This window comes from Carassius gibelio, chromosome B22, assembly GCF_023724105.1.
Source record: "Carassius gibelio isolate Cgi1373 ecotype wild population from Czech Republic chromosome B22, carGib1.2-hapl.c, whole genome shotgun sequence".
Classification (NCBI taxonomy): Eukaryota; Metazoa; Chordata; class Actinopteri; order Cypriniformes; family Cyprinidae; genus Carassius; species Carassius gibelio.
This window is the reverse complement of record NC_068417.1, coordinates 19,631,475-19,659,210: the sequence shown is the minus strand read 5'-3', so window position 1 is coordinate 19,659,210 and position 27,736 is coordinate 19,631,475. Positions and strand designations below refer to the sequence as shown.

The 27,736-nt window shown below is 36.0% G+C and overlaps 2 protein-coding genes across 2 annotated transcripts in view; both read right to left on the bottom strand.

Annotated features, from left to right (window-relative positions):
• LOC127986808 (uncharacterized) overlaps window positions 1-27,736 on the bottom strand; it is a 353,087-nt gene that overhangs the window by 259,583 nt on the left and 65,768 nt on the right. The window lies entirely within an intron of this gene.
• Window positions 355-27,076, bottom strand: LOC127987954 (NACHT, LRR and PYD domains-containing protein 12-like). The gene is made up of 14 exons (XM_052590413.1): window positions 27,064-27,076; window positions 23,753-23,876; window positions 22,350-22,457; window positions 17,853-17,937; window positions 17,460-17,652; window positions 15,558-17,373; window positions 15,131-15,301; window positions 14,436-14,609; window positions 10,938-11,108; window positions 9,038-9,208; window positions 8,128-8,254; window positions 6,981-7,117; window positions 710-883; window positions 355-535 (listed from the first exon to the last, which is right to left on the bottom strand). Exons 1-14 carry the CDS (start codon window positions 27,074-27,076, stop codon window positions 355-357), a joined length of 3,645 nt encoding a protein of 1,214 aa, XP_052446373.1.

Sequence of the window (27,736 nt, the reverse complement as noted above, 5' to 3'; positions counted from 1 at the left end):
CTGTGAGATCCAGCTCTATCAGGTGTGAAGGGTTTGATCTCAGAGCTGAAGCCAGAGCTTTATAACCTTCTTCACTGATACTGCAGTCTGAAAGTCTGCAGAAAGCCAAAAAATAACCAGATAAAAAAAAAAGATTAAAACAAGACTTCATTAGTATTAGCATTCATCACACTAATAGGATAATTATATTTCCCAGCACCTCAAAATTGCAAACTGTTTGTCAAGACATTATAAATCTCTCTAAATAAAAACTTTTTTCACTACCGTAAGTAACATTACTGACTTGTTCCTTGTTACACACTGCCAGTTTACAGACCAGTTGGAGCTTTAGCTGTACACTTATTCATGTTTAAATTAACTTAATTCATACCTGAGTATCTGTAGTGTGCATTGTGAATTTCTCAGCACACTTGAGATTTCTGTTACTCCAGAGTTTCCTAGTTGATTCTCGCTCAGATCCAGCTCTCTTAGGTTTGAATTAATTGCTGATGCCAGAGTGGCACAACCTTCACCTGTAATACTGATGCATTTAAACCTGTAGAAGAGGGAACTTCTTAAGTCTGTGTTTAAACACTTTGTGTTACAAATCAGATGAAATGCTATACAGTATCTGTCCCCAAAAAATTCTGCAAATGTAAAATTAATTGAACCTTTCAAAATACATATTATAAACAGAGTAATTAATGGGATACACTTTTAAAATACTTACTTCAGCTTTTCCAGTCTACACTGTACATTTTCAAACAGAGTCAAAATAATCTTAATTCCTGAGTTTCCTAGTTTATTCATACTCAGATCCAGCTCTTTCAGATTTGATGGATTTGAATTTAGAGCTGCAGCCAGAATATGACAACCTTCTTCTGTAAAATTGATGTTATTCAGACTGCATAATGAGAAAAGATTTAATTTAATATTACTATTTCCCAATATGTATTAGCTGAAAGTTGAAAAATTTCTGGTGGGATGATGATGATTATCACATTGCAAAAGTCTCATATGGCTTTTCAGTCAGCCTTCTCTTATAATAGATAGATACAACACAACCAGCAGCAATATTTTAAGTATCACAGTAACAAATACAAAAAAAAAAAATTACATCAGTGTGTTGAGTTTACAGTGTTTATCCTGCAGTAAAGCAGTGATCTGATTCACTCCTGTGTCTCCTAGTTCACGTTCACTCAGATTCAGCTCTCTCAGGAGTAACAGGTTTTTACCCACAATTCCAGTCATATACTGACATGCTTCTTCTGCATCAGGACTCAAAAATCTGCAGAAGAGAAGATGAAAAAGGATTCAATTCAGTTTTCTATTAAACATTCTTATTCTGAAGCAGAGTGAAGGGGTTTGTGTTAGATTTACTTTACTATGCAAGTAAAATAATGCCATAAGCATGTTGAATAGCACTGAAAAAAATGCATTGCATTAACAGTGCTTTCATTTTGATGCCTTGTATTACCAGGGCTTGCATTTTTAGGTCCTGAAATTTAACAGATTGTTCATTTATGCTGTGAATATTTCAATTAAAAATATTTCATACACATTTTCATAATTAAAAAATCAATAATTCATATTCATCTTCCAGAATTCACTTCCAAAATATTTAATCGGTTTAAAAATACAATGTATAAAATTTGATAAGCCAATTTCTGTCCAATTTATTTCACTTTCCAAATTTGCTTCCACAAATTCAGTGGTTAAAATTTGCCAGATAATTTGCCATTACACATCCGGGAGCTGCAGGAATAGCAGTAGAGCACCAATGCATGATCTCAGCATGATCTCAGCAGGTGGTGCAAGCGGGCTGTTGATTAAGACCATAGCAACAGGTGGATTAAGTAATTCATATACAAAAACTGATCTGCATAAATGGAGCAAGCACTAAGTAGAAGTTATCGGGGCGTGTGGAAAAGCTGATTGTGTGTATGTTTAATTCAACATCTCTGCTGTTTCCCATAGCCTACATACAAGCAGCGTTCTCTACCACAAAGGAGATTATATATGCTCTTTTACCCAACACTGAAGTACAGAACTAACATTACATCTAAGGAAGACATAGGCCTGTCCCAAATGGTGCACTTCATGTGGACTTTCGGTCTCGTGGACTTAAATTGCGCATGCTCGCCGAGTCTATGAGTCTATAGGCCGTCCCATTCAGTATTTTAACACTCTGACGTGTGCTCAGCAGCGCCCCCTTTGTACCCTTGAAGTGGTCTTCCGCAAAGCCTTCATAGATGCAGGCTCTGCACACTTTAACCACTCAGGAAACCTTGCGAAATCTCAATAAGAATATGGATGGAAGGAGATTTTGCTCAAGAGCAAATTATGACATGGCTGAGAAGAAAATATTTAAGTGTAGGTATCATTACGGGTTTTATGACCTAGGTGTACATTTTACCAGTTGTTACCTACAGTTTATACAAACATTATGGTCATCGACCAGTAGTTGATATCTTAAACATATTACTAGTGCATTGAATAATACAATTGCATTATGATTAATTAAATAAATAGTGAGCGCAAAAAAATTATTTCTCTGCAGGGCAAGCCATCTCGCAAACACAACGGTAAAAACAACAACAACAATAGGCTGCATATTCTCAGAACCTGCAGCTCCTGTCAAAAAACAACCAGACCGTTATTTCCGGCATGATGATCAAGTCTGTCCCAAAAATATCTTTCAATGCGCCCTTGTGGACTCGCATCAAGTGCCCTATAAGTCTGCACTACATGACGTCACCAAAGTGTGGACACTGAGGAAGTCCACAAGTCTGGAGTGTACCATTTTGGACAGGACTATATATTGCTTTCAGTTGCTAAGTTTTCCTAACTTTGTGTCATGGTTTGTGTGACGCTGTGCTATTATAATGGGGATCCCCTCAGGTCATACTCCAGGATTCCCCAAGGATGAGTAACACTACTCAGTGAATTAATACTGTGATATAAGACCTCAGAATACACTTTATTGATGCAAATTATATAGACAGTTAAGCAGATGTAGAATTTGAACGAATGCTCAAGATCTCACGCTGTTTCCTTCAGAAATCTTTCAAATCAAAGAAAACACGTAACGCAATGACAGTGATTAAAGACCAAACTCAAATCTTACTGATGATGCAAACTGTATACAGACAGATGAGGATATGAATGCAAGTTACGGAACAAGAAAAAAATGCATTTAACATATTTTATATCCACAAGATATTAAATTATTAAAATTGGCATCTAATTAATACAATATATTACTGTATATTATGTACATTTAAGCAGATGAACCCAGAATATGAGACCAAAACCCACAAAGTTTCAACAAACAAATTTTTTTTTTAAAGAAAACCAAGTGCAGTAATTTTATGTTTGATATTTGCTGCATATTCACCTAAGCTGCTTTAGGGACCATCTGCAAATTTCCCAAAAAACTAAACGAAGTACAATAATTTATTCAAATTAATAATTTACTCAAACTGTCAATATATATATATATATATATATATATATATATATATATATATATATATATATATACTCGCTTTAGACCATTATTTAGTATGGACACTAGACAAATATTCAGATCAGATCAGATCAGATCGATGATACACGATATTATTGTGCATGGGTGGAGCAAGCAAGAGACCCTTTTTACTTGTCATAGCATAACTATTTGGCGTTTTAAACCACGCAGGTGCACGCGTGAGAGCCTATGGAATCACCAATAATCTAAAATATATACTTTCAAACATACTGATAAACTAACATTAAATATAAAAATACTGCATTTAAAACAGCTAGTTTATATAGTCGGACACAACTGTCATACCGCGCGTCCTGTGACAAATGTACCGCATCTGCACACAAAAGTTAACATTCTAAATGTTCTGCAAATTTAGTCAATGGTGAAAGTCAATAGTAGATTTCATTTAAAGTCCATCAGTTTAACACTAATATTGGACATAAACAAACACATTAAATATAAAGTATATAAAAGAGGTAAGTTCACATATTTGGAGTAAAGTTAAATTGAACGGATGCATCAGTCATACAGCGCTCTGGACCATGCATCCCATGACGAGCCCGATGCACCGCCACAGAAACAAGAATGAGATGCATTCTAACATAACTGTGGCATTAAACTCCGTTAGTGAGGGCTTGTTTAAAATATTGCACATATATAGACTACAGGCTCTAATCCTTATTTGTGCGCACGTGTGTATGTGAAATGCGGTGCTGAAGTGAATTGGCTGGGCAGTTTGATAGTCAAATTATAATAAGTCGTTTATTTTTATTTTTATATATATATATTACATTCCAAATGTTGTAGTACATTCCTAGTGAATAGACTGACATACTATTGGTAATATTTACATCAATATTTTATAATACAACCTTTGGATCATGAAAAATCCCTTTTGGGGTCTTACAGATTATTTTTTTTCTTTTAAATAATTGTGAATGGCACATATACTAAGGCAGATGGCAAAATTTACATGAACTACATAAATAACAACGTACTACAACCTGTGGAATATGAAAAAAAATCCCTTTTGGTAAATAGTTTTTAAAAAAGTACTGTACATAACGTAAGGGAGATATTGGCTAAATCTTACATGTAGTAAGTGTGTCTTGTGTTTAGCAATGCACTACAACTGCTGGAACATGAAAAAAAATGCATTTAGCAGACGATTCATGCAAAGCGACTTACAGTGCATTCAGGCTATCAATTTTTACCTATCATGTGTTCCCGGGGATTCAAACCCCCAACCTTGCGCTTGATAGCGCAAAGCTCTACAAATTGAGCTACAGGGATCTTTAATATGTAAATAATTGTGTACTGTACATATATGCAACATTTCACCTGTAGAAAATCACTATGAGGGATTCAAGCTTTAGAATTTGACAGCGTGTTATTTAAAAATTTTTAATTGAAACACATTGGGCATTTGAACCCAGTCAGTGGAATTGTCAGAATAATACACCTAGATGGTTTCAAACTCATTTTTTATGTTGATATAAAGTGGTTGAATATTGTTAAAAATAATCATGGTATTGATATCTTTGTGGGACTGTCGACTTTATTGATCAGGGGTAAGGGAAAGCAATTATAAAGAATAATTGTATACGTATAAATAATATACGTCTTCCTTAGATGTAATGTTAGTTCTGTACTTCAGCATTGGGTAAAAGAGCATGTATAATCTCCTATGTGGTAGAGAACGCTGCTTACATGTAGGCTAAAAGAACAGCGAAGATGTTGAATTAAACATACACAAAATCAGCTTTTCCACATGCCCCGATAACTTCTACTTAGCATTGCTCCATTTCTGCAGATCAGTTTTTGTAAATAAAACTTAATCCGCCTGTTGTTTTGGTCTTCATAAACAGCCGCCTGCACCACCTGCTGGTGAGTGACTGACAGCAGCTGGAGATCATGCATCGGTGTTCTACTGCTATTCCTGCAGCTCCCAGATGTACAATGGTGAATTATCTGCTGAATTTTAACCACTGAATTTGTGGAAGCGAATTTGGAAAGGGAAATAAAATGGACCAAAATTTGTCTGTCGAATATTCTATCGTATTTTTAGATGAACTAATATTTTGGAATTGAATTCTGGAATGTGAATATGAATTATTAAACGTTTAATTATGAAAATGTGTGTGAAATATTTTGAATTGAAATATTCAGAGCTTAAATGAACAATGGGCCCTGTTTTAACGATCTGAAACGCAAGTGTCAAAGCGCGAAGCGCAAGTAACTTTGTGGGCGGGTCTCGGCGCTGTTGCTATTTTCCCGGCGGGATAAATGGCTCTTGCGCCCGGCACAAATCTAAAATGGGTTGGTCTGAAGTAGATTCGTTATTCATAGGTGTGGTTTGGGGGTAACGTGAAATAAACCAATCAGAGCGTCATCCAACATTCCCTTTAAAAGCAGGTGCGCAAGTTCCATTATGGATTGCTATTATTATGGCGTAGCTATTTACCAGGCGCACGCCAGGAGCGGTTCACAGCCGAGGAGACTGATGTTCTTGTAAGAGCAGTGAAAGACAGACAAGTTTTGTTGTAAGGGGATGGGAGAAACCCACACAAAATAGCGTCGGTTAAACAGGCGTGGGAGGAAATAGCCACAATTGTTTCAGCGATTTTTTTTCCTGGTTCTTGACGGACAAACCAATTTGTCAGATATCCTTATATACATATATGTCTTGCCACTATTGGGCAAACAGGTCTTATCCTTAATTACTACAATTAGCCTGAATAATTTGTAAGCTAGATTTATGCCTATTTTTTCACATCTTCATGGCACACCACAATGATTTCCGTCATCTCATGTGTTAATATTTTTTTAGTGTAACAATTTATGATTTGCAAAAATAACTGTTGCATCTGTGTAGATTACATGAGCAAAGTGTATGCGCGTTGTGCACGCTATACATTATGGTCAAGCATGCGCCCTTAAAATAGCATAATGAACAACGCGCAACGCACCACTGACTTTAGACTAGGTTTTTTTCTGGTCAGTGGCGCAATTGTTTAATGGAACAGCAAAATAGCACCAGGGCTTGTTTGCGCCGGAACACGCCTCCTTTTTTGCGCTGAACCGCCCAGGGAGCGCAAGATCATTCACTAGTTTAGCGACGTGCTTCTGTGGAGGGAAAAGCGCGCTTTGCGCGGGTGCAAAATAGGAATGACACATGCGTCGGTGTAAAAAGTCAATTGCGCTGGGTGCAAGATAGGGCCCAATATGTTACATTTCAAGACCTGAAAATGCAAGCAATAGAATACAAGGCATTAACATGCAAGCACTGTAAATGCAATGCATAATCTTTTTCAGATAGTGCTTTTCAGCATGTTTTTTTTTATTTTGTTTCAAAGACATATGGCATTATTTTCCTTCCATACTTTACTGCAACAAATTATATTAGACAAATATTTTTATAAATAATTTACCTGCACGTTATTCATTTTTTTATAATTTCATCATATCTCACCTCAATGTCTTCAGTGAATAGTTTGGATCCTGTAGTAAATCATCAATCTCCTTCACTCCTGATTCACCAGGATCATTTCCTGTGAGATCCAGCTCTATCAGGTGTGAAGGGTTTGATCTCAGAGCTGAAGCCAGAGCTTTATAACCTTCTTCAGTGATACTGCAATCTGAAAGCCTACAGAAAAGGTTATAATATAATCAAATTTATTATATGTTACCAAAAAAAAAGGTAAAACAAAAACGTCTAATGTATTTTGTTTATTCTTTCCACTTCTGGACAGAGAAGAAAAACAATTAATTATCTGACACAAATATGTCTTTCCCTCTTCTTTGGTATATTAAAGTAATATTTATTTGATCAAAATAAATTATTAAAACTCTGATCATTCACATGAGTTATTCACATATTCTTATTCTGTGACAACCTATTTACATTATGTGATAGATTTTTTAATGTTGAGTACATTCTCACGGTCTGGTGTGCAAAACAAAGGGCACAATAAAGAAGTGTAATCAAAAGAGTTTTATTTTAATAATCCACATGAGAGAATGGGCACAATCAAACACAAATCCAAACGAAGACTCATTATTTGCGGACAAAGAAACAATTGAGAACACAGGCTTTAAATACTGAGAATGTAATCAAGAAGTACAGAAACAGGTGTGGAAACTAACTAGGCAGGATATTGGAGACACTGAAAAATAAACACATACATGTGACAGTTCACCCCCTTCTGGAACAGCGTGTCCTTGCACCAACAAACAGTCCAACAGTGAAGGGAAGGTAAGGGTTCAGAGGGGCATATTTCATAGGGCCAGGCCAGAGTAGATGGAGGGAGGAGCCAGTGAGTTCCAGAGGCCAGCCAGGATAGCAGCCCATGGTGCAGTCCAAGGCGGGAGGAGTCATGGTGGAGATAGGGCCAACAACACCACGAGTCAGGGTGACATTGAGGATCCAGAGGGCCAAGGAGGAGCAAAAGGATCAGGCGACCGAGGCTGCAGCGGGGATCAAGAAGACCGCGGCTGAGCCAGTATGACTGAGGATGGAGTGGAGCCAGAGGGAAGGAGGAGCCTGACAAAGCCAGAGGGATGGAGTGACGAGGTGAAGAGGAGTGGAGTCCCAAGGCAGCAGATGGTCGACAACTGACCAAGGCGGAGCTGGATTGATGAGGAAGCTTGGTCGAGCTGGTGGGATGATGGGCCATGGTGGAGATGAGGGAGCTAGGAGCCATGGCGGAACCGATGGGTCGAAGGACCTTGGTGGAGTCCAGGACTCTAAGGCCGGAAGTGGAGACAGGGGATCCTCACACCAAGCAGGAGCTGGAGACTGGAATTCCCGAAGCGGATCAGAGCACCCAAATGGCACTGACTGAAGGTGAGCTGAGGGACTGACAGGCACCAGTAAAGATGGAGCTGAGTAACTGACTGGTTTAAGAGGAGGTGGGAGAGGGAAGCTGGGAGGGAACACAGGAGGACTTCAGATGGCCGGAACCAGCAGAGACAAGGGAGATTCAATCTCAATCTCCGCCAGTATTCCCAGAGCAAGTGGGGAATTGTGTAAGGTACGTCAGATCTAAAAAAGAAAAACGTGGTGTGGTCCTCCAGCAAATGGTACCATTGTTCCCGGCAACGGCTGGGATATCCATTCGCAGAGAGGGATAAAACAAAACAAAACAGAAAGAAAAACACAGCTAATTTTTACTCACCTTTGATGGTCTGCTATTCTGTCACAATCTGGTGTGCAAAATAAAGCGATGAAGAAATATAATCAAAATAGTTATTTTAATAATCCACAGGACAGAATGGGCACAAACAAACACAAATCCAAATAATGAAACTTCAAAATGGAGACACAGAAAACAACACAAAAACAGATCACACATGTGACATACATTTTGTGACATTTATTCAAAAAACTAAAAACTTCTATCTACATAGTCGAATGGAATGCAAAAACTTTGAAGCACAATATCTCAGAACTACTCAAAATTCAGACATAACCTTTTAATTCCAAGGGTACAAATCATTGTTTTTAATAAAAATAAAAAAATGGTTCACCTGAGTTTCTCCAGTTTGCATTTTGTATTTTTTAATCCATTCTGGAGTTTCTTCACTCCTGAATCTTGCAGATTATTGTTGCTCATGTCAAGTTCTTTCAGACTGGGGTTTGATATCAGAACGGTAGCGAAAGATGTACAGCTTTCCTCTGTTAGACCACAATCACAAAGCCTAAAATGAAGGAGAGTAGAGGGAGAATTTACAAATACAAAGTGCTTGATTCCAACATTCAGCGATTAATGAGAACTGTTTAGGTCACATGATTTATATAAAAATTAATGGTGGGAATCAATTAATTCTTGAAATTAAGATTCTTGAGATTAATCTAGATTAAAATATATATTAAGAATATGTATGCTACCCAAATAAAACTGACAAACAGTAAGTCTTTGAGAAGGGGTTTCTCAAGACAGGTGGTACATTAGAAAAGGGGCTCATCTCCTGTTTCCAAAATGCATCACAAAGTGCTTGAAAAAGCTGTAAACTAATTCCACATTGCACGAGGTGCAAACACCCTTACACCTGTTTCACACATACTCCGTCTGCAGTGCGTATGCGTTGCATATTTTTTTACGCACCCATGCTAATGGATTCTAGTTGCGTTCCAGGAGCGTTGCGTCTGCAAAGATCGCACATCGAGTCCGTGCTGCACCACATACGTAACGCACACGGACTGCATACGCACTGCAGACGGAGCATGTGTGAAACAGGCATGAGCAGGGCCGTAGCTGGGGTCAGCTGGGGTCAGCGGGGCCCCGGTGAAGGTTGTACCAGTGGACCCTGTTAGAAATTGTTTAATTTGTATGTTCGTATATTTTTATTTATTTGTGCTATTTACACAATGTTTTTTTTTTTTTTCAAGTTTTTAGGTGTCAAGGTACAGAAACCAAATAATTAAATGTAAAATAGCAATGGATAGTCTTCAATGTAAAAATGAAATATACAATCAAACCTACTTTTATTCAGACACCTTAAACATTTCTCACATTATTACAGTTTTGCTATATATATCAAAACTTATATCTGGTGTCTGAATAATTTTTTGTTTGACTGTTAAAACTACAAAGTAATTCAGTCAAGAGCAGTGAGTGATTTTCATTTTCTTGGATTAACATTACAGCAGCTAGTAGCTAAATTAGGCGCGGTCACTTTAAGAGACGATGAACGCATCCAATATAATACAAATCCCATTTTTTTCCTCAACTGTTTACTTTCACTTGAGAAATAACTGACAGTTTTTTCTAGCATAATTTCCAAGGTGGATATTTTGACATATTTTGTATGTATTTGTCGGCACAAGAGCAAAAAGAAGCAGATTCGGTGTTCAAGTGTTTTGAGACACCTTTCTCTGTGTGTGAGCCCTGTGTGAGCTCTTTCACATCTTTTTGTTTGCTCAAACTGCAATTTGTATTTGTTCGTTCAGGTGCAAGGGGGACTTAGAGGAGAACTTTGCAGAAGAGAGCTCGGTTCAGTGTCGCTGTCCGTGATATACGACTCTGTCTCTGCGTGCGCACCGAACACAGCGCGTGAGTAACCAGCTACTCTGTTCAGCTTTACCATGTCTTGTGTTTGAATGCTTTAATGTTTAAATCGACAAGCGGTAAGGCTTAAAAACACGTGAAAAAGATAAGCTTTCATGACGATGCACAGCAGTGGACCGTCAACTGTCCTGAGCATCTTTTTAGGTCGGTTGTATAGAATATCAAGGCGAAAGTCATCATAGCTTGCTTAGTATAGACCCAGCTCCCAACCCAACCTTGAGAATAGATTAACGGCGATATTTTTTTTTTATCACCCGATAAGAGTCTCCCATTAATGCAGCATGTTAACGTCAATAACGGCCCACCACTAATAAAAATAGAATAAATGTGCAATTAAAAACTACATTAAAAATACTCACTGTAATTTGTTGAATTTACAGTGTTTATCTTGCAGTAGAGCAGTGATCTGATTCACTCGTGTCTCTCCAAGCTTCTGTTCACTCAAATTCAGTTCTCTCAGGAGTAACAGGTTTTCACCCACAGTTCCAGTCACATACTGACAGGCTTTTTCTGCATCAGGACTCAAAAACCTGCAGAAGAGCAGATTAAGTAGGAAGTAATTTTATTCCCAAAATAACTTGATGAAAAACAACATCAGAATCTGATAAGAACTTATGACAGAAGTGTGAAATAGATTATCTTGAATTTACTTCGATGCAGCAGGTTTGTATTAGTGAAATATATAGCGAAAACAAATCACCTGCATTTAATTTATTTTGCATTACTTAAATCACATCTCAACTATACATATACCTAAATTGCGACCTATGTTCTATATCTCAAATGCATAAATGTTAATTCATGTGTCCATGACCTCAAGGTTTGATTATTGTAGTGATTTATTAGGTTTTTGTTTTGCACACTTAATAAACAAACTCCAGCTGGTCCAAAATGCAGCAGCTAGAGTTCTTACTAGAACCAGAAAGTATGACCATATTGGCCCAGTTCTGTCAAAATTGCACTGGCTTCTTATTTAGCATTGTACAGATTTTAAAATCTTGCTAATTACTTACAAACCACTGAATGGTAAACTCCGGCAATTTGATAATACCTAGACCAAAATCAACTGTGGGTAGCAGATCCTTTTCCAATTTAGTGCCCAAACTCTGGAATAATCTACCTAACATTGTTCAGGAGGCGGACACACTCTGTCAGTGTAAATCTAGAGTAAAGACCCATCTCTTTAACCTGACTTACACATAAAACACTAACACATTTCTAAGCCCTCAATGTCAACAGAAACCAGGTCAACTTTCAGTCTTTTGTTCGTTATCTGGCTCGGCTCTGTGTTCATCTTCAGTTCTCTCTTCACAGCAGTTTAGTCAGTGTGCTGTTTGAGTACATTAATTACTCAGGGATATTGGTTTGTTAGAACTCAGAGGGAGTGTCAGCCACATTAAAAAAGTTAAGAATGGTTAAGAATAAAATGCAACGACACTGTGTGAGCGCCCCTTTGATCGTCAATGCAGTAACGTGTAATGACACGGTTATCGTGATCCCCCTCAAGGGGGCCCCTCTCAGTAGTCTCTGATAAAATAGCTCTACTTTTCAGTCTTGTACAAATGGTGTAATTTTGCAGCAGGTAACTTAGGCTAGCAAAAATATGTTTATGTTAGCTACCTGCTTGACGGCAAATGCTGCTTGTAACGAACAGTTAGTGCAACTTTTTTTCGAACGGAAGGAATATGGTTACTGTAATATGTATTTTAACGGGATAAAGAAGACGCAGATCAGAAATCGCATACTGCAAGGAGTCAGCAGTGTGTTTTTTATTTGAGGGAGCGGGCAAATGTAAAGAGAATGTTGTGGCGTTTGTCCATTGCAAGATAAAGCTGGTATACCACAACTAGGGCCCTATGATTTCCACGATGCAGAAAGCATGGAGCGAATCGCGGAATCCAGTCATAAAAACAGAATTTACAGTTTAATGCAGAATGACAAGTAATTTGCCAAATGTTGAATGAATTAATTAAAAATAGGTCATTGCACTTACATCAAATCACAATATGGACTAATATCTGTAAATATTAAGCCAGAACAGTCTGTTTAAATATGAATCTTGTATGTTCTGCGTGTCTCTGTTAATGGGAGCAGAAGCGCGTCTTCCTTTATTACAGACACTAAAGCGCGCGTGACGCTCTGGTGATTTCAGCATCTGCTGTCTTACTAAATAAGACGTGAACACATGAACAACATCTCCAGAACTGCTCTGACAGTCACTTCATGAGCAGTTGAACGTTTGATTTGAGTAAAACTAGCGTCACATCACATACACAGAGCTGTAAATGTACGTCAACCCATCAAAATAAAAGTCCTGTTTTAGATAAGTATTTGCCAGAGATGTAATACTAATACTAATATAATAGCCTACTTTTAAGGTTTAATCACACAAAATTTCTTCAATGTTTTATTTTTAATAGTAAATCCCCTTTGTTTACCAAAAAGTTAAGTTTGCTAAATTTTCAATAATTAAAAGATAAATTAATGTTTGGTGTTTAATGCTTAATGTGCATCTCAGAAAATGTTTTATTTAAAACCCCAACCGAATGGAACTTAAATGGACTTAATTCATCTGTCAATTTTATTGTTATTGTTCACAGTATAAGTACAGACAGAGAAACAATAGGTAATAATTAAATGTTTATTTTTGATGTATGCATTGCATTGTATGCATTTAAAAAATAAAAATATTTTTTTTCTAAAAAAGGAAACTAGTTGCTCATTTTAAGAGACCCAGAAGTCTTATTTTCTCTTGTATAATTAATATTGCACTTTAAGCAAAAACACATTTTATCCAATTACTCGATTAATGGATGGAATTTTTGGTAGAATACTCGATTACTAAAATATTCGATAGCTACAGCCATAGATGAAAGGGGCACAGCAAATAGCATGCTAAACTATTCCACCGTGATAATCTATTTACCAAATGGGGGTTAGGAAAAAAACCAATATGGAAATGCTAACATATCTTTAAGTTTTCGGTAAACTTTATAATAAGTAAAAATACTGTTTGCTAACAATTAAATGACAATTAACTAAATGTTAATTAACTATCAGTTTACCATCTATGAATGATTGTTATTATAAAGTGTCTACCATCTAACTTAGTTAGCAGCTATGGTTTTGGGAAACACACCCCTGAGCTGTTAATAGTGACCTCTTTCAATATGCTAACAGTGAAATGGTAAAACGTACTTCATAGGTAATTTCAGATTTTTTTTCAATTATTTTCCCAGCTACACCATCAACTTCATCCTCAACATCAACAGATGCATCACTTCTCAGTGCTGATGTTTCCTCTATATAGCACAAGGTAACACAAGCTCTATAACTATAGCTGATATCCTGCACAGCCCAGAGTTTAAACTGATAAGTGTGTGCTGTCATATTATTAGAAAAAAAAAAAAAACAGTTCAAATCACTATTGAATTCCCACCAAATATTGTTTTCAAGCAGTATTTGCACTGTAAACCTTTTTAATTTATATAAAGTGTGGGTGAACTTAAACTGTATGGCTATGCTGTGGTTCCTGTAGGCTTTGCGTGCGTGCGGGGGGCCTCTATGTCCATTTTGCTTGGGGCCCCCAAATTCCTTCAAGTGGCCCTGTAGCAACACATTCATCACTTCTCCCTTTATCATTCTGGAGCTCCTCCATGGGACTCAAGACCGGTGAGTGGCGCAGATGTTGCGCATTCTCATTAACTCCACCGGCCTCACTCTGTTCCCATGGCTCTTAGCCCCGCCCCCTCTTGTCACAACACTTTTCCTATTTGATACTGTTAAGCTGCTTTGATACAATCTGTATTGTTAAAAGTGTTATATAAATAAAGGTTACTTGACTTGGTTTGACTCACTTCAGTATCTTCAGTTGACAGTTTGGATCTTGTAGTAAATCACTGAGCTCCTGCACTCCTGATTGTCCAGGATCATTTCCTGTTAGATCCAGCTCTATCAGATGTGAAGGGTTTGATCTCAGAGCTGAAGCTAGAGCTTTATATCCTTCTTCAGTGATACTGCAGTTAGAAAGTCTAGAAACAGAATGAAAATGTAAAATTTAACAGATTTTTCATCTATTAATGAATTTGCCTTAAAACTTTCAACACCGACAGCATTTTTGATCATTTTCACTCAAATGTCATGGCCCCCAGAATATTTTGTTATATGAATATCTAAAATGCATTACATAAACATAAAGAACAGAGCTTCTAATTTTAAACAAACAAATACATTTTTATTCAAGCTTCAAGCATTCTTTTTTTTATAAACACTTGAATGTAGGTAAGTTTTATAAAAAAATGTAATAAAAAAAGCATAATTTTGAGCAAAAAGCTGAGAAACTTTTTATCAAAGACTTTGCTTTAAGTGTATATTAGGATTTTTTTCTTTTTAAACACCTTGATAATTAAAGTTAGACAATATAAATCAAACTAAATTAAATTTTAGTTAATCATTTTGCATAATGCCAATATTGTTTTTAAAAAAGGAGATGGTAAAGGACAATAAGTTAAGTTTTTTTAATATATTTTTTTCTGGTTATCACACAACTTACCTCAGTATCTTCAGTTCACACTTTACATTCTCCAGTCCAGTGCAGAGCAGCTTCACTCCTGAATCCTGCAGATTGTTATTGTTCATGTTGAGCTCTTTCAGATTGGAGTCTGATCCAAGAACAGTAGCCAGAGCTGAACAACTTCTGTCTGTTAAGTCACAATCATTCAGGCTACAAGGAAAACACGTCACATTAGACTGAATACATACAGTATAATACAGTAAAATGCATGAATACATACAGTATAATACAGTAAAATGCATGACCTAAATACAAATATTAAATAAATTTTTCACCTATTTATTTTACCTGAACAGTAAATATATTGTAGGTTTGGTGGGCTATGCTGAAATTGCAACTACAAAATCAATAGTATTTTTGATTAAAAAGCTAAAACAAATAAACAAACTGCATTTAAATGGCTTACAGTGCTCTTTTGGAGGTTTTGATGACTGCCAATAATCTAATGAGACACTCATCAGATTTCTTAAATTTCTGAAGCTCAAACTCCTCCAGTTCCTCCTTTGATGTCAACAGCACAAAGGCCACAGCGGACCACTGGGCAGGTGAGAGGTCAGAAGATGAGAGACTTCCTTTGTTAAGGTGGGTCTGAATTTCTTTCACCAGAGTTTGGTCGTTCAGTTCATTCAGACAGTTGAACAGATTGATAGATCTCTCTGGTGACAGATTAGCTTCAAATTTCTTCTTGATGTACTCAACTATTTCCTTTTTGCTTTGGTCTTTGTCGTCTTGCTGTGTCAACAGTCCTCGTAAGAGTAGCCGATTGGACTGGATTGACAATCCAAGAAGAAAACGAAGGAAAAGGTCCAGATGTCCATTGTCACTTTCGAGTGCCTTGTCCACTGAAGTCTTGAGCAAATCAATCATGGCTTCATTTTTGTTTTCCTGTTCAGGACAGTCCTGAACAAACACACTTTTCTTGTTGATGTCTAGAAACAGATGTGCATAAAGGGCTGCAATGAACTCTTGAATGCTCAAGTGAACAAAACAGTACATGGTACCAAGAATGATCCCTGTTTCCTCTTTAAAGATCTGGGTACACATGCCTGAATACACTGATGCTTTATAGACGTCAATACCACAGGCTTCCAGGTCTGATTCATAGAAAATCAGGTTGTTGTTTTGCAGCTGATGAAATGCCAGCTTTCCCAGTGAAAGGATGGCATCTTTATCCCAGGAGACATCTGGTGTGTATTTTCCATCATACTTTCGTCTGCTCTGCTGGATTTGAAAGCGGAGAAAGTGTGTGTACATTTGTGTCAGAGTCTTGGGAATGTCTTCTGTATTTGATTCCTGCAGTGTTTTGGATGCATCATCAACCTGATCATTTTTCATATTCTTGTCCTTCAAGATATTCTTGAGAACAGTGGCTGAAATCCAGCAGAAGACTGGGATGTGGCACATGATAAAAAGACTCTTTGATTTTTTAACATGATCAATGATTTCATTGGCCAGATTCTCTTCTTTGAATCTTTTTCTGAAGTACTCCTCCTTTTGTGCATCATTGAATCCTCGTATCTCTGTTACCCGGTCGATACAGTCAGGAGGAATCTTACTGGCAGCTGCTGGTCTGGTGGTGATCCAGATGAGAGCAGAAGGAAGTAAATTTCCCTTGATGAGGTTCGTCAGGAGAACATCCAGAGAGGCTGGTGATGATACATCAGACCAAGTCTCATTACCCTCAAAGTTCAGAGGAAGACGAAACTCATCCAATCCATCAAGTATGAAAAGGACTTTGTACATATTCCTCTTTGCAAGGTTCAGTCCTTTTGTCTCTGGGAAAAACTGAGCAATAAGGTCCATCAAACTTTGTTTTTCTTTCTCCTTTAAGTTAATCTCTCTGAATGGAAGAGGAAATATGAAGCTGATATCCTGATTTTCTTTTCCTTCAGCCCAATCCAGAACAAACTTTTGCACAGAGACTGATTTTCCGATGCCAGCAACTCCTTTTGTCAGTACAGTTTTGATCTTCTTGTCTTTTCCGGGTTGAAATAAATTTGTGCATTCAACCTGTATTTCCTGTGATTCAGAACGTCTGGAAGTAACTTCAATCTGTCTTACCTCATGTTCAGTATTGACCTGTTCACTACAACCCTGAGTGATATAGAGATCTGTGTAGATGTTATTCAGAAGTGTACCTTCACCTTGTTTTGCAATTCCTTCAAACACACATTTATACTTTTTCCTCAGGTTTGATTTAAGATGAATGAAGACCAACTTGTCTGAATACAGAAACAAGAAATATATTTTCATTAAAATCTACATTTACAAGTGAGAATCTGACAGTTTATGTTCATAAGACTCTTACCTTCCAGAGTATCAGCAGCTTCATCTTCCTTCATCTCTCTCAGGAAGTGGAGTGTGAGATCAAGAGCTGCTTCTTTGATCCTGCACATGTCATCTTTATCTCTCACAAAGTATTGTGTGTTTTCCTTGTGTAATATTTTCGTAAACTTTTCCAGCTCGTTCTTCAAAAATGTTATTATTTTGTACAAAAGATCCTAAAAAGAAGCAAAAAAAAAGAAGAAGAAGAAGGCTTAGAACAAAATGTAACCAAATTGTACGTTCACATATCAGACATGCTTAAAATATAAATAATTTACATCTAGGACCAATGTCAATATGTCATCAACAAGAAATTTTCCAGTGTTATAAATATTTTTTGCCAGAAATATTAAACATTTACCAATTTCTTTCCTACCTGGAATATCTTGTGGATATTTACTCTGAACTTCTTGTGGAAGTGGCACTGCTGAATATTTGTGGGTGATTTCTCATGATGAACCCTGTCAGCAAAATATATTTGGCAACTGATATTGTTAAAAAGTAAAGAATAATCACTAACTTTCAATGTTTTTGCCAATAAGGTCCCAATTATTTAACTCAAATGTAAGTTCTAATTGCAAGGTACTGAATTTTGCTTACAAATTATTTTTTATAATAATAATAATAATATATATATAGTATATAGTTTTTATGATACTTTGATGAATAAAAAGTAAAAAAAAAAAAAAGAAAAAAAAAGTTTTTAAAATATAAATATTCTGTAATAATAATATACACTACTGGTCAGTAATTTGGTGTCAGTAATTTTTTTTCTTCTTTTTAAATAAAAGCAATACTTTTATTCAGCAAGGATGTGTTAAATTGACAAAAAGTGATAGTAAAGAAAATATATTATTAGAATATATATATTATTAGAATTTTTTATTTTTATTTTTAATAAATGTAGTTCTTTTTAACCTTTTGTTCATAAAATATATTACACAGCAGAACTGTTTCCAACACTCATAATAAATCATAATATTAAAATTATTTCTAAATGATCATGTGATAGACTGGATGTTACATGTGACACTGAAGGCTGGAGCAAAGGTGCAGAAAATTCAGCTTTGCATCACATGAATAAATTATTTTTTCAAAGTATATTTATATAGAAAACTATAATTTTAAGTTGTAATAATATTTCACAATATTACTGTTTTTTCTGTATTTTTGATCAAATAAATGCAGGCTTGATGAGCAGAAGAACTTCTTTCAAAAAATTTACAATAGTAATGTTTCCAAAAATATATATACATACATACATACATACATACATACATACATACATACATACATACATACATACATATATATATATATATATATATATATATATATATATATAATATATATATATATATATATAATTTAATGCTTTAGAAGGCACAACTGTTGGTTTTGGTGATATGAGTGTACGCATGTTTACTTGGGCTCATAAATTCTGGTCTTAGGGATGTTTACATCTGCTGTAAAATGAAACTGTCATATGAAACTTGGCTAGACATAATTAAAGTTTTTAAAATGAAAGAGAATGGTGTTTTTTCAGAGATGAGAGAAAACATCCTCTTTATATTATAGTGTACCTTTATGTGGTATTTCATTGGGATACACAGAGATTATCTTACATTCTTGCAGTTCTGGCTCAGTAGTTAGTCAAGATACACAGGGATCTCTTCATTTACACAAAACATGATCTCTTTTCAGATATCAGACTTTGTTCTAACTGACTGGGGAATAAATGGCTCAAAATGAGCTATGCCTTCACTTTCTGCATAGAACACTCCAACCACATCAAGATGCAATATTTGGCATAATCATCTGAGATTGTGTCTAGTACTATATAAATTACAAAGGTTTAATTGGCATCTTTATTTCAAACGACCTGACTGACCTCGGCCCGAATATCATTTAAAAAATCTGTAGAAGCAATCACATGTTGCCCTTTGGTAATATTATTAGAAAATACGGAATTAGCTTCCACTGTTATGCTGTTGATACTCAGCCATATATCTCAACAAGACCAGACAAAACTTCTTAATTATCTAAGCTAACAGAGTGTGTTAAAAATGTAAAAGATTGGATGACCAATAATTTTCTCCAATTAAATTCGGATAAGACAGAGATATTAATTATTGGACCAAAAGAACAGTACACAGAATCTTGTAGATTACAATTTGCAACTAGACGGATGTACTGTTACTTCCTCTACAGTCAAAAGTCTGTGTGTTATATTAGACAGCAACTTGTGTTTTGAAAATTTCCCATGTTACATATCTCCCATGTTACAAAAACTGCATTCTTCCATCTTAGAAACATTGCCAAGCTACGAAACATGTTACCTGCTTCTGATGCAGAAAAGCTAGTTCATGCATTCATGACCTCTAGACTGGACTATTGTAATGCACTTCTAGGTGGTTGTACTGCTTTGTCAATAAGCAAGCTACAGGTAGTCCAAAATGCAGCAGCTAGAGTCCTTACCAGGTCAAGAAAATATGATCATATTACCCCAATTTTACAGTCTCTGCACTGGCTACCTATTAAGTTCAGTGTCAGTTACAAATTATCATTACTTACCTATAAGGCCCTAAATGGTTTAGCTCCTGCGTAGCTAACTAGCCTTCTACCACGTTGCAATCCATCACGCTCCCTAAGGTCACAAAACACTGGACTTTTGGTAGTTCCTAAGTTAGAAAAGTCCACTAAAGGAGGTAGCGCTTTTTCACATTTGGCTCCCTTGGAATAGCCTTCCTGATAATGTTCGGGGTTCAGACACACTCTCTCTGTTTAAATCTAGATTAAAAACGCATCTCTTTTGCCAAGCATTCGAATAATGTATCTCTTAAATTATGAGTGTAGTTGCATCTGACCAAGTGTGCATTTTTATTCATTAGCTTGGGTTAGACTAATTTTACTTTGTTGGATCAGCAGCTATGCTAATGATGTCTCTATTGTGTTTCTATGTTTTGCCACGGGATTTACATTTTTCTAGACCCCAAAGAACTAGTTAATTACAGACCGATCGATCTCGGAAAAAAACTGGATGATTTCTTAATGTTAAAATCTGAAAAAAAAACAGAGGTGTTAATTATAGGATGTAAAAACCCAGACAGCAAGCAGTTTCGGCACAGATCCAGCCCACAGATGTGTGCCGGATCTGGGCCAACACTATGTTGCTGTCTGGGAACTGGGAATGTAATAACCTAGAACACTTTCTAAGATCTGCTCTGTCAGTTCTTCGGCATCAGTAAGGAATGCTTTAATGGGTTGTTGTTCTGCACGCTTGATAAAAAAACTCCAGCTGGTTCAAAATGCAGCAGCTAGAGTTCTTACTAGAGCCAGGAAATATGACCATATTAGCCCTGTTCTGTCAACACTGCACTGGCTCCCTATGAAACATTGTGTCGATTTTAAAAGCTCGCTTATTACTGATAAAGCCCTGAACAGTTTAGCACCTCAGTATTTGAACGAGCTCTTATTGCGCTATAGTCCTCTATGTCTGCTGCGTTCTCAAAACTAAATTTGATAATACCTAGAATATCAAAATCAACTGCTGGTGGCAGATCCTTTTCCTATTTAGCACCCAAACTCTGGAATAACCTACCTAACATTGTACGAGAGGCAGACACACTCTGTCAGTTTAAATCTAGATTAAAGACACATCTCTTTAACCTGGCTTACACATAACACACTAACACATTTCTAATACTCAAATCCGTTAGAGGATATTAGGCTGAATTAATTAGAAAAAAATGGAACAATGAACATTTCCCATAACACAAAATGTACTTGCTACATCGTTAGAAAAATGGCATCTATGCTAATATTAGTCTGTCTCTCTCTCTTATTCCGAGGTCACCGTAGCTACCAGATCCAGTCTGTATCCAGATCAGATGGTCACTGGCACCACCTGGATCCAGTACGTATCACGCCCAGATGGTGGATCAGCACCTAGAGTGGACCTCTACAGCCCTGAATGTCAGCAGAAACCAGGACACCTAGATGAGCCCCAGAGACAGATCGACAGCCAAGACCTGTCTTCTAGACGGCCTCCAGGACAAGACCACAGGAAACAGATAATTCTTCTGCACAATGTGACTTTGCTGCAGCCTGAAATTGAACTACTGGTTTCATCTGGCCAGGGGAGAACTGGCCCCAGACCGAGCCTAGTTTCTCCCAAGGTTTTTATCTCCATTCAGTCACCGATGGAATTTTGGTTCCTTGACACACTATTTTCCTATTTAATGCTGTTCAGTTGCTTTGTTACAGTCTCTATTGTTAAAAGCGGTATATAAATAAAGGTGACTTGACTTGAAATACCTTTTGGTCGGTGATGTTTTCTCACTGAAGTTTGGTGGTTCAATATTTGAATGGTCACTCTTCACAGACACAGAACTGGACACTTCTGAGCCTGATCTTACACTAATGACACAGAGAACAGAGAAAAAATGCTTTACTGCAGAAGGTTGTCATGTCTGACATCTGCACATGCTCTCGCTATCTTGTTCTCCACAGAATTGAGAATTATTTGGCTATAAATCTGCAGTGCACTTTCATAGACATTCACAGTGCCGTTTTGGTCCGTTAACTTCTTGAGCTTCAGTAGAAGAAAGATCTGATGTATAATTAATTTGTTTCATGATCATTGTCACTCATATTTGATTGACCTAAATACTGTGCATAATTTCTTCTTCATTTTATCATAACATGTATTAAAAAAAATAATCCAGAAAAAAAAATCCAACTTGCATACAGTTTGAAACCCAGATTTCAGATTCTCCACTGTTCCAAAGCCTACTGAACAGCTAGAAAAATATATAGTCTTTGCTAACCAACCTTTGACAAACTACTAATGTTGGAGAAACAAACAAAATACCTTTTGGTAGATGATGTTTTTTTCTCACTGAAGTTCGATACGCTGCCTCCTTTTGAACAGTCACTCTTCACAGACACAGAGCTGGACACATGTGAGCTTGATCTTGCACTAATGACACAAATAATTAAGAGAGAAAGAAACATTTTATGAAAACAAGAAGTTCATCAATCTCATACAAAGACATTTGATGTTGCAAATGGGAGTTAACCACATTCGATCTTCAACAATGACCGTTCTTTATTATTCTCATCTTATGCCTGCATGTCTCTCTCTTTCCCTCACTTTCTGATTTTTTTCTTATTAGGCTCACCCTTTCTGAGTTCCAGTTGGTTTGGGATGCTGGCAGTCTTTATTAAACTGGCATGATTGCCAACTTCTCCGCTGCCAATCAAGTTTCAAGTTTCCCATCAGCATTTAAAAGCACACTGAAATGAAAGAGAGAGGATCCTTGATCCCCTGCTCGTTTGCCTAGTGTTGTGCTTTTGTTTGGTGACAGTTTAATCCCTACCACTTATAGTTTGCAATCTCGCTTTTATATTATTTTACCACCCCCCACCCCCCCACACAAACAAACTTTTTTTCTCTTCCCTTTTTATTGTTGACGTTTGCTCTGTCCAAGAGAAAGTGTATAGGTGAGATGTTACGTGACTTACATAGTGCAATATGTAGGTAACTCAGTGTTTAGACGGCTCAGGTAAAAAAGTGAATGTCAGCCTTTGTAATTTTGTCTGTTAGTATGAGTAGGGAAGATTAGGGTGCTTGGAGATTAAATCTATGTTTTATATTTTGTTTGTTGGTTTGGTTAGAAGTTGAATTATGAGTTTTTGTTTTGCTTTTTATTTTCATTAGCATCACTTTGTGTCCCCTTTTCTTTTTGGTTTAATTATTTAGTTTATTGGTTTGTTAACACTTTTGTTAATATACCCTTACTTTTACTCATGTAAAATAAAACACTTTACTTGGGCATTACTTTGTTTAGTGTTGTCTCTTTCTATCACCATTACTCAAAACTGTATCATCTACTATACGTTATTAAATCTAATCCTAGACCAAATTTAGAGGTTGTAACTTTAGGTAATTGCTGAGCCAAGTCTTGTTTTTTTGTTCTTGTATTTTGTTATTTTTTGTTCTGCCACAATATAAACTGCTTTTCCGCCAAAAAAAAAAAAAACATTTTTTTTTTTACTGCATTCCTCGACTGGACTCTAAACAAGTGATTTTCCTACCAATCATATCCCTACGTGTTTAACTTAGTCTCTTCTAAACTGACTTAATCTATAGACACAAACTAGATTCAGATTCAGATTTTTATTATTGGTTTTTTTTTTTAATCTGCAGCTATGGTAGAATAACTGCATGATAGTTAGCTATTAACCCTGGTACTGGCTATAAAGCAGTCTTACCTCTGTTTCTGTGAGAGACTCATTTCAGACAGAGAGATCTTTCCTCGCTGCTGAGACATACTGCAGCTGAACAGCTCAATTCTGGGATTTTTGTCACTGAAGACGATCAGAGGCTCATCGTGACCTGGACATGACAATGTGACATTACTGAGATGAATATCATGATAGTTCAGAGGAATACATAATGAAAAATAAGAACTAATTACGAATGTTGCGTTACCAACAAGCAATATGAAAATAAAATAGCCTATTCTACAAATATACTGCCACTTACTGTTATTAAATGGTGTTAAAATCACTTCAGAACATTCCAATCACTCCTCACAACACAAGCCTCTCTCTTTATCAGTTTTTATGAAAATTATTGCATCAGTCCTTCTCACTTTGACTATTATTTCACAATCTACTTTATTAACTTAAATCTTAACATCTGGACGTTATGGAGAAGTCGTCGGCCTGACTTGTTCACCATCAAAGAAAAGATGACGGTGATGGCCGACCGACAAAAGGGTGCGCAAATGCAACCTATTTTTCTGTTGCCAAGTCCGTGGTTTTACCTGTTGCCAGGGTTGTTTTTCCATGTCGGCGGGTTGAAAAACAACCTCAATAACGTGATATTTAGCCACTGGAAATGCGTGTTTTGCAAAGGGAACCCCGCCAAACACGTACGTGTATTTTATCGCCAGAAGCTATTGTTAAAGGGGGGCCACTCGAATTGGGCTAGGGATAGTTTTGAGTACTGATTGGGTGGGTTATTTTGTGAAAACCTGGCAACCCTGATAAGAGCCCAAAACTGACGAGAAGGAATGTGGGCTAGTGATGGCAAGCAAAAGACGTGAAGATAAAGGCAGTTGGGAAAAGCTAAAAGGAAAAAAAAAGCTAACAATTACATCAGGTTACCTCTGCCCGCAACTCTCAATATGCACAGCATGTAGCCTGTAGCACTATCGTTAAAACCCAGGTACAAGCATCCACTGTTATTTATAACATTTTCTGCATTTTCTGGTATAAATAGGCTACTACATTTATTCATAAAGAGACAGCAGTGGTTTTACAACGGGTTACATTTGAGAGATATTGTATTAGAAAAATAGAGTAAATAAAGTAGCCTAAGGTGATTAGCATGATTAACATGACATGCACACGCACACGCACACGCACACGCACACACACACACACACACACACAGAAAAACATATGAATACTCAAATTAAAGAATTCTGTTGTTTCAGGTTTGTATATTCTAGGTTTATGATTATCATGGTAATATACATTTTGCATTCTGCATTCTTTTTATGTAGATTTTAGTTCATACATCACCAAGGGTCACCATGGGTTTTGTGATATTATTTGCCATAAATACAACAGGATTGCTGTAATATTGTGAGATAGTTATGACTGTTTGTAGTTGTGGTGGGCTTATTTGGGAGAAAATCCAGGGCCTTATACTCCCAATCCCTCCCTGTCTTTCAGTAATTATGATGTACTCGATATGTGAGCAAGATATTCTATTGAGTCATACAGCAGATTATTTGTTTCAATTTTTTATTGAACAAACCAATTTACAGCAATATTTAGAACCTTATGAATTTAATAGAACATATTCGCTTCTGTTCATTCTTTTTTTCTTCACAGAATACTTTCGATTTCAAAAAAAAAAAAAATATTGCTGCTTCTTGGTCATTTATTAAACTTCCGCGAAATGTACACGCACACACACAAAAACATATGAATACTTAAATTAAAGAATTCTGTTGTTTCAGGTTTGTATATTCTAGGTTTATGATTATCATGGTCATATACATTTTGCATTCTGCATTATTTTTATGTAGATTTCAAATATTGTAGTTCATACAATAAAACGTTTATTTCAATCATGTTGAAAAAAAGAAAATAGAAAGGCCATTTGTTTAACTTCCGCAAAACCTCAATTTGTAACATAGTTAAATCATTTATACATATATTGCATTACCTCAAATAACTGTAAACCTTGAAGTATTCAAACGTACAGTTACAGCAGAACAGACGATCTTGATCAACAGGAATAGAATCCAGAAATCTTTGAAACACTTTCGATTTGCAATCGCTGTTAAAACATGCGATCCTTCACCATTTTTTATTTATTTATTTAATAATCAAAATCAAAGTTTTCTAAACAGACTTAATACATCTTTGTCATCAACTGGACAGGAGCATGAAGCACCACCACAGATTTCTCCTCCTTTCTTCCAACGGCAGATAACAAACTAAAATACCGTGTATATGGTCATTTGATTTTCTAAAAAGAAATAAAAAGAAACGAGAAACTTCTTTCTTTCTTTTTTTTTTTTTTTTTTTTTTTTTTTTTTTTTGTTTATGAAACGAAAAAATGAAAAGTTAGATGGATTTTTCGTATTCTTGTTTATGAGTAAAAAAAAGGAAATTATGCTTTAATATTTGTTTTCAATATGTGTGCGGCGCTGAAACGCCCCTTTCATCCCTTCTGTACCGCACCATACCTAATTATACCTTATTAAGTTTTTTTTTTACACAAATTCATGGGGGGAAAACACAACCCCACATAAATATATGTAGTCATTTAGCAGACGCTTGTATACAAAGCGACTTACAAATTATGACAATGCATGCAAACAGAATCAACAAAAGAGCAATGACATGCTCACATCACTTATTTGATGCGCTTGGAGGAATTTATTCGCAAAATGCATTTCCATCTCTTAAGCCTATTTCGCACAAGTCAAAAATCACCTCAAACGAGCGTAAAAACTTGAAATTCAGTGTTCATCACTCGATTCTGATGCGATACTTCAAAATGACTGCAGTTTGAGCGTGAGATTGGTCTCTCGCTGCATAGATTTATTTGCTGCATTATATACATTTATATCCGCGAGTGTTTCAAATTGGTAGGGTACGTGTTAAATGTATATCTGTTAAATGTTCAAATTTTTCACTTTTTATCTTCGTTAATTATTTGCGGTTAGGCTACTTTCGTTTTCATCTTCTTCATGGCGGGTTTCAAACAAGCTGAACAAGTGCGTACTGCCACCTGCTGGAACGTGGATATTATGCTAGCCTACGTATATTTCTCAACCCTGTTCTGTTTACCATAATAAATGTTAACACTGCATTTATTTATGTCCCTGCTGCTGGATATTTACATTTCTGACATCCTGGGATTCCTACATGCAGTCCTTTGGGTTTGTATTGGAATGTGCCAACTATGTGTTTTCTGCTTCCTGGCCTTCTTAGCTTAAACCAAAACCACTTCGTATTGAGTGTCCCTTTCTCAGATGTGTGAAAATGATCTGTACCTGAGGGCAACATGTTCTATAATTATTACTTATGCAAGAATCTGTCATCTTTCATGGATCATGTCACAATCTCAATCCTACTTTCCTCGATCCTCGAAAAATAAAGACCGAAATCACAAAAAAACAATTACATTACATTAAAAAAAAGGGTAATCTCCATAGTCATGGATCCATAATCAATCAAATGGAATGAATTACTCATAAAGACCGATTTTAGTTTCTTATTTAGAGTATCATTGTTTTATTTCATTTATTCATTTAAATATAAAAAAGGGAGAAACAAACGTTAAAGTTCACCAAAAAATAAATAAATAAATAAATAAATATATATATATATATATATATATATATATATATATATATATATATATATATATATATATATATATATATATATATATATCAAAATTATCTTCTTCTATGTTCCATTTATGTTATGTTGTAGCCTTAACATTGATGTGTAATACTTTTTATGTTGAATCAAATTAATTATTTTTTTCTAACGTTACATCTTGTAATCTCTACTTAATACTTTCTCATTTAACACAAAAATAGCTTTAAATAATCTTTTGTTGGTATTTTCAAAGCCAAATGTAATTTGCAATTCATTAGATTAATCTACACATCATGTGATTTGACTGTATTAATGAGGTTTTTTTCTTATCATTTTTTA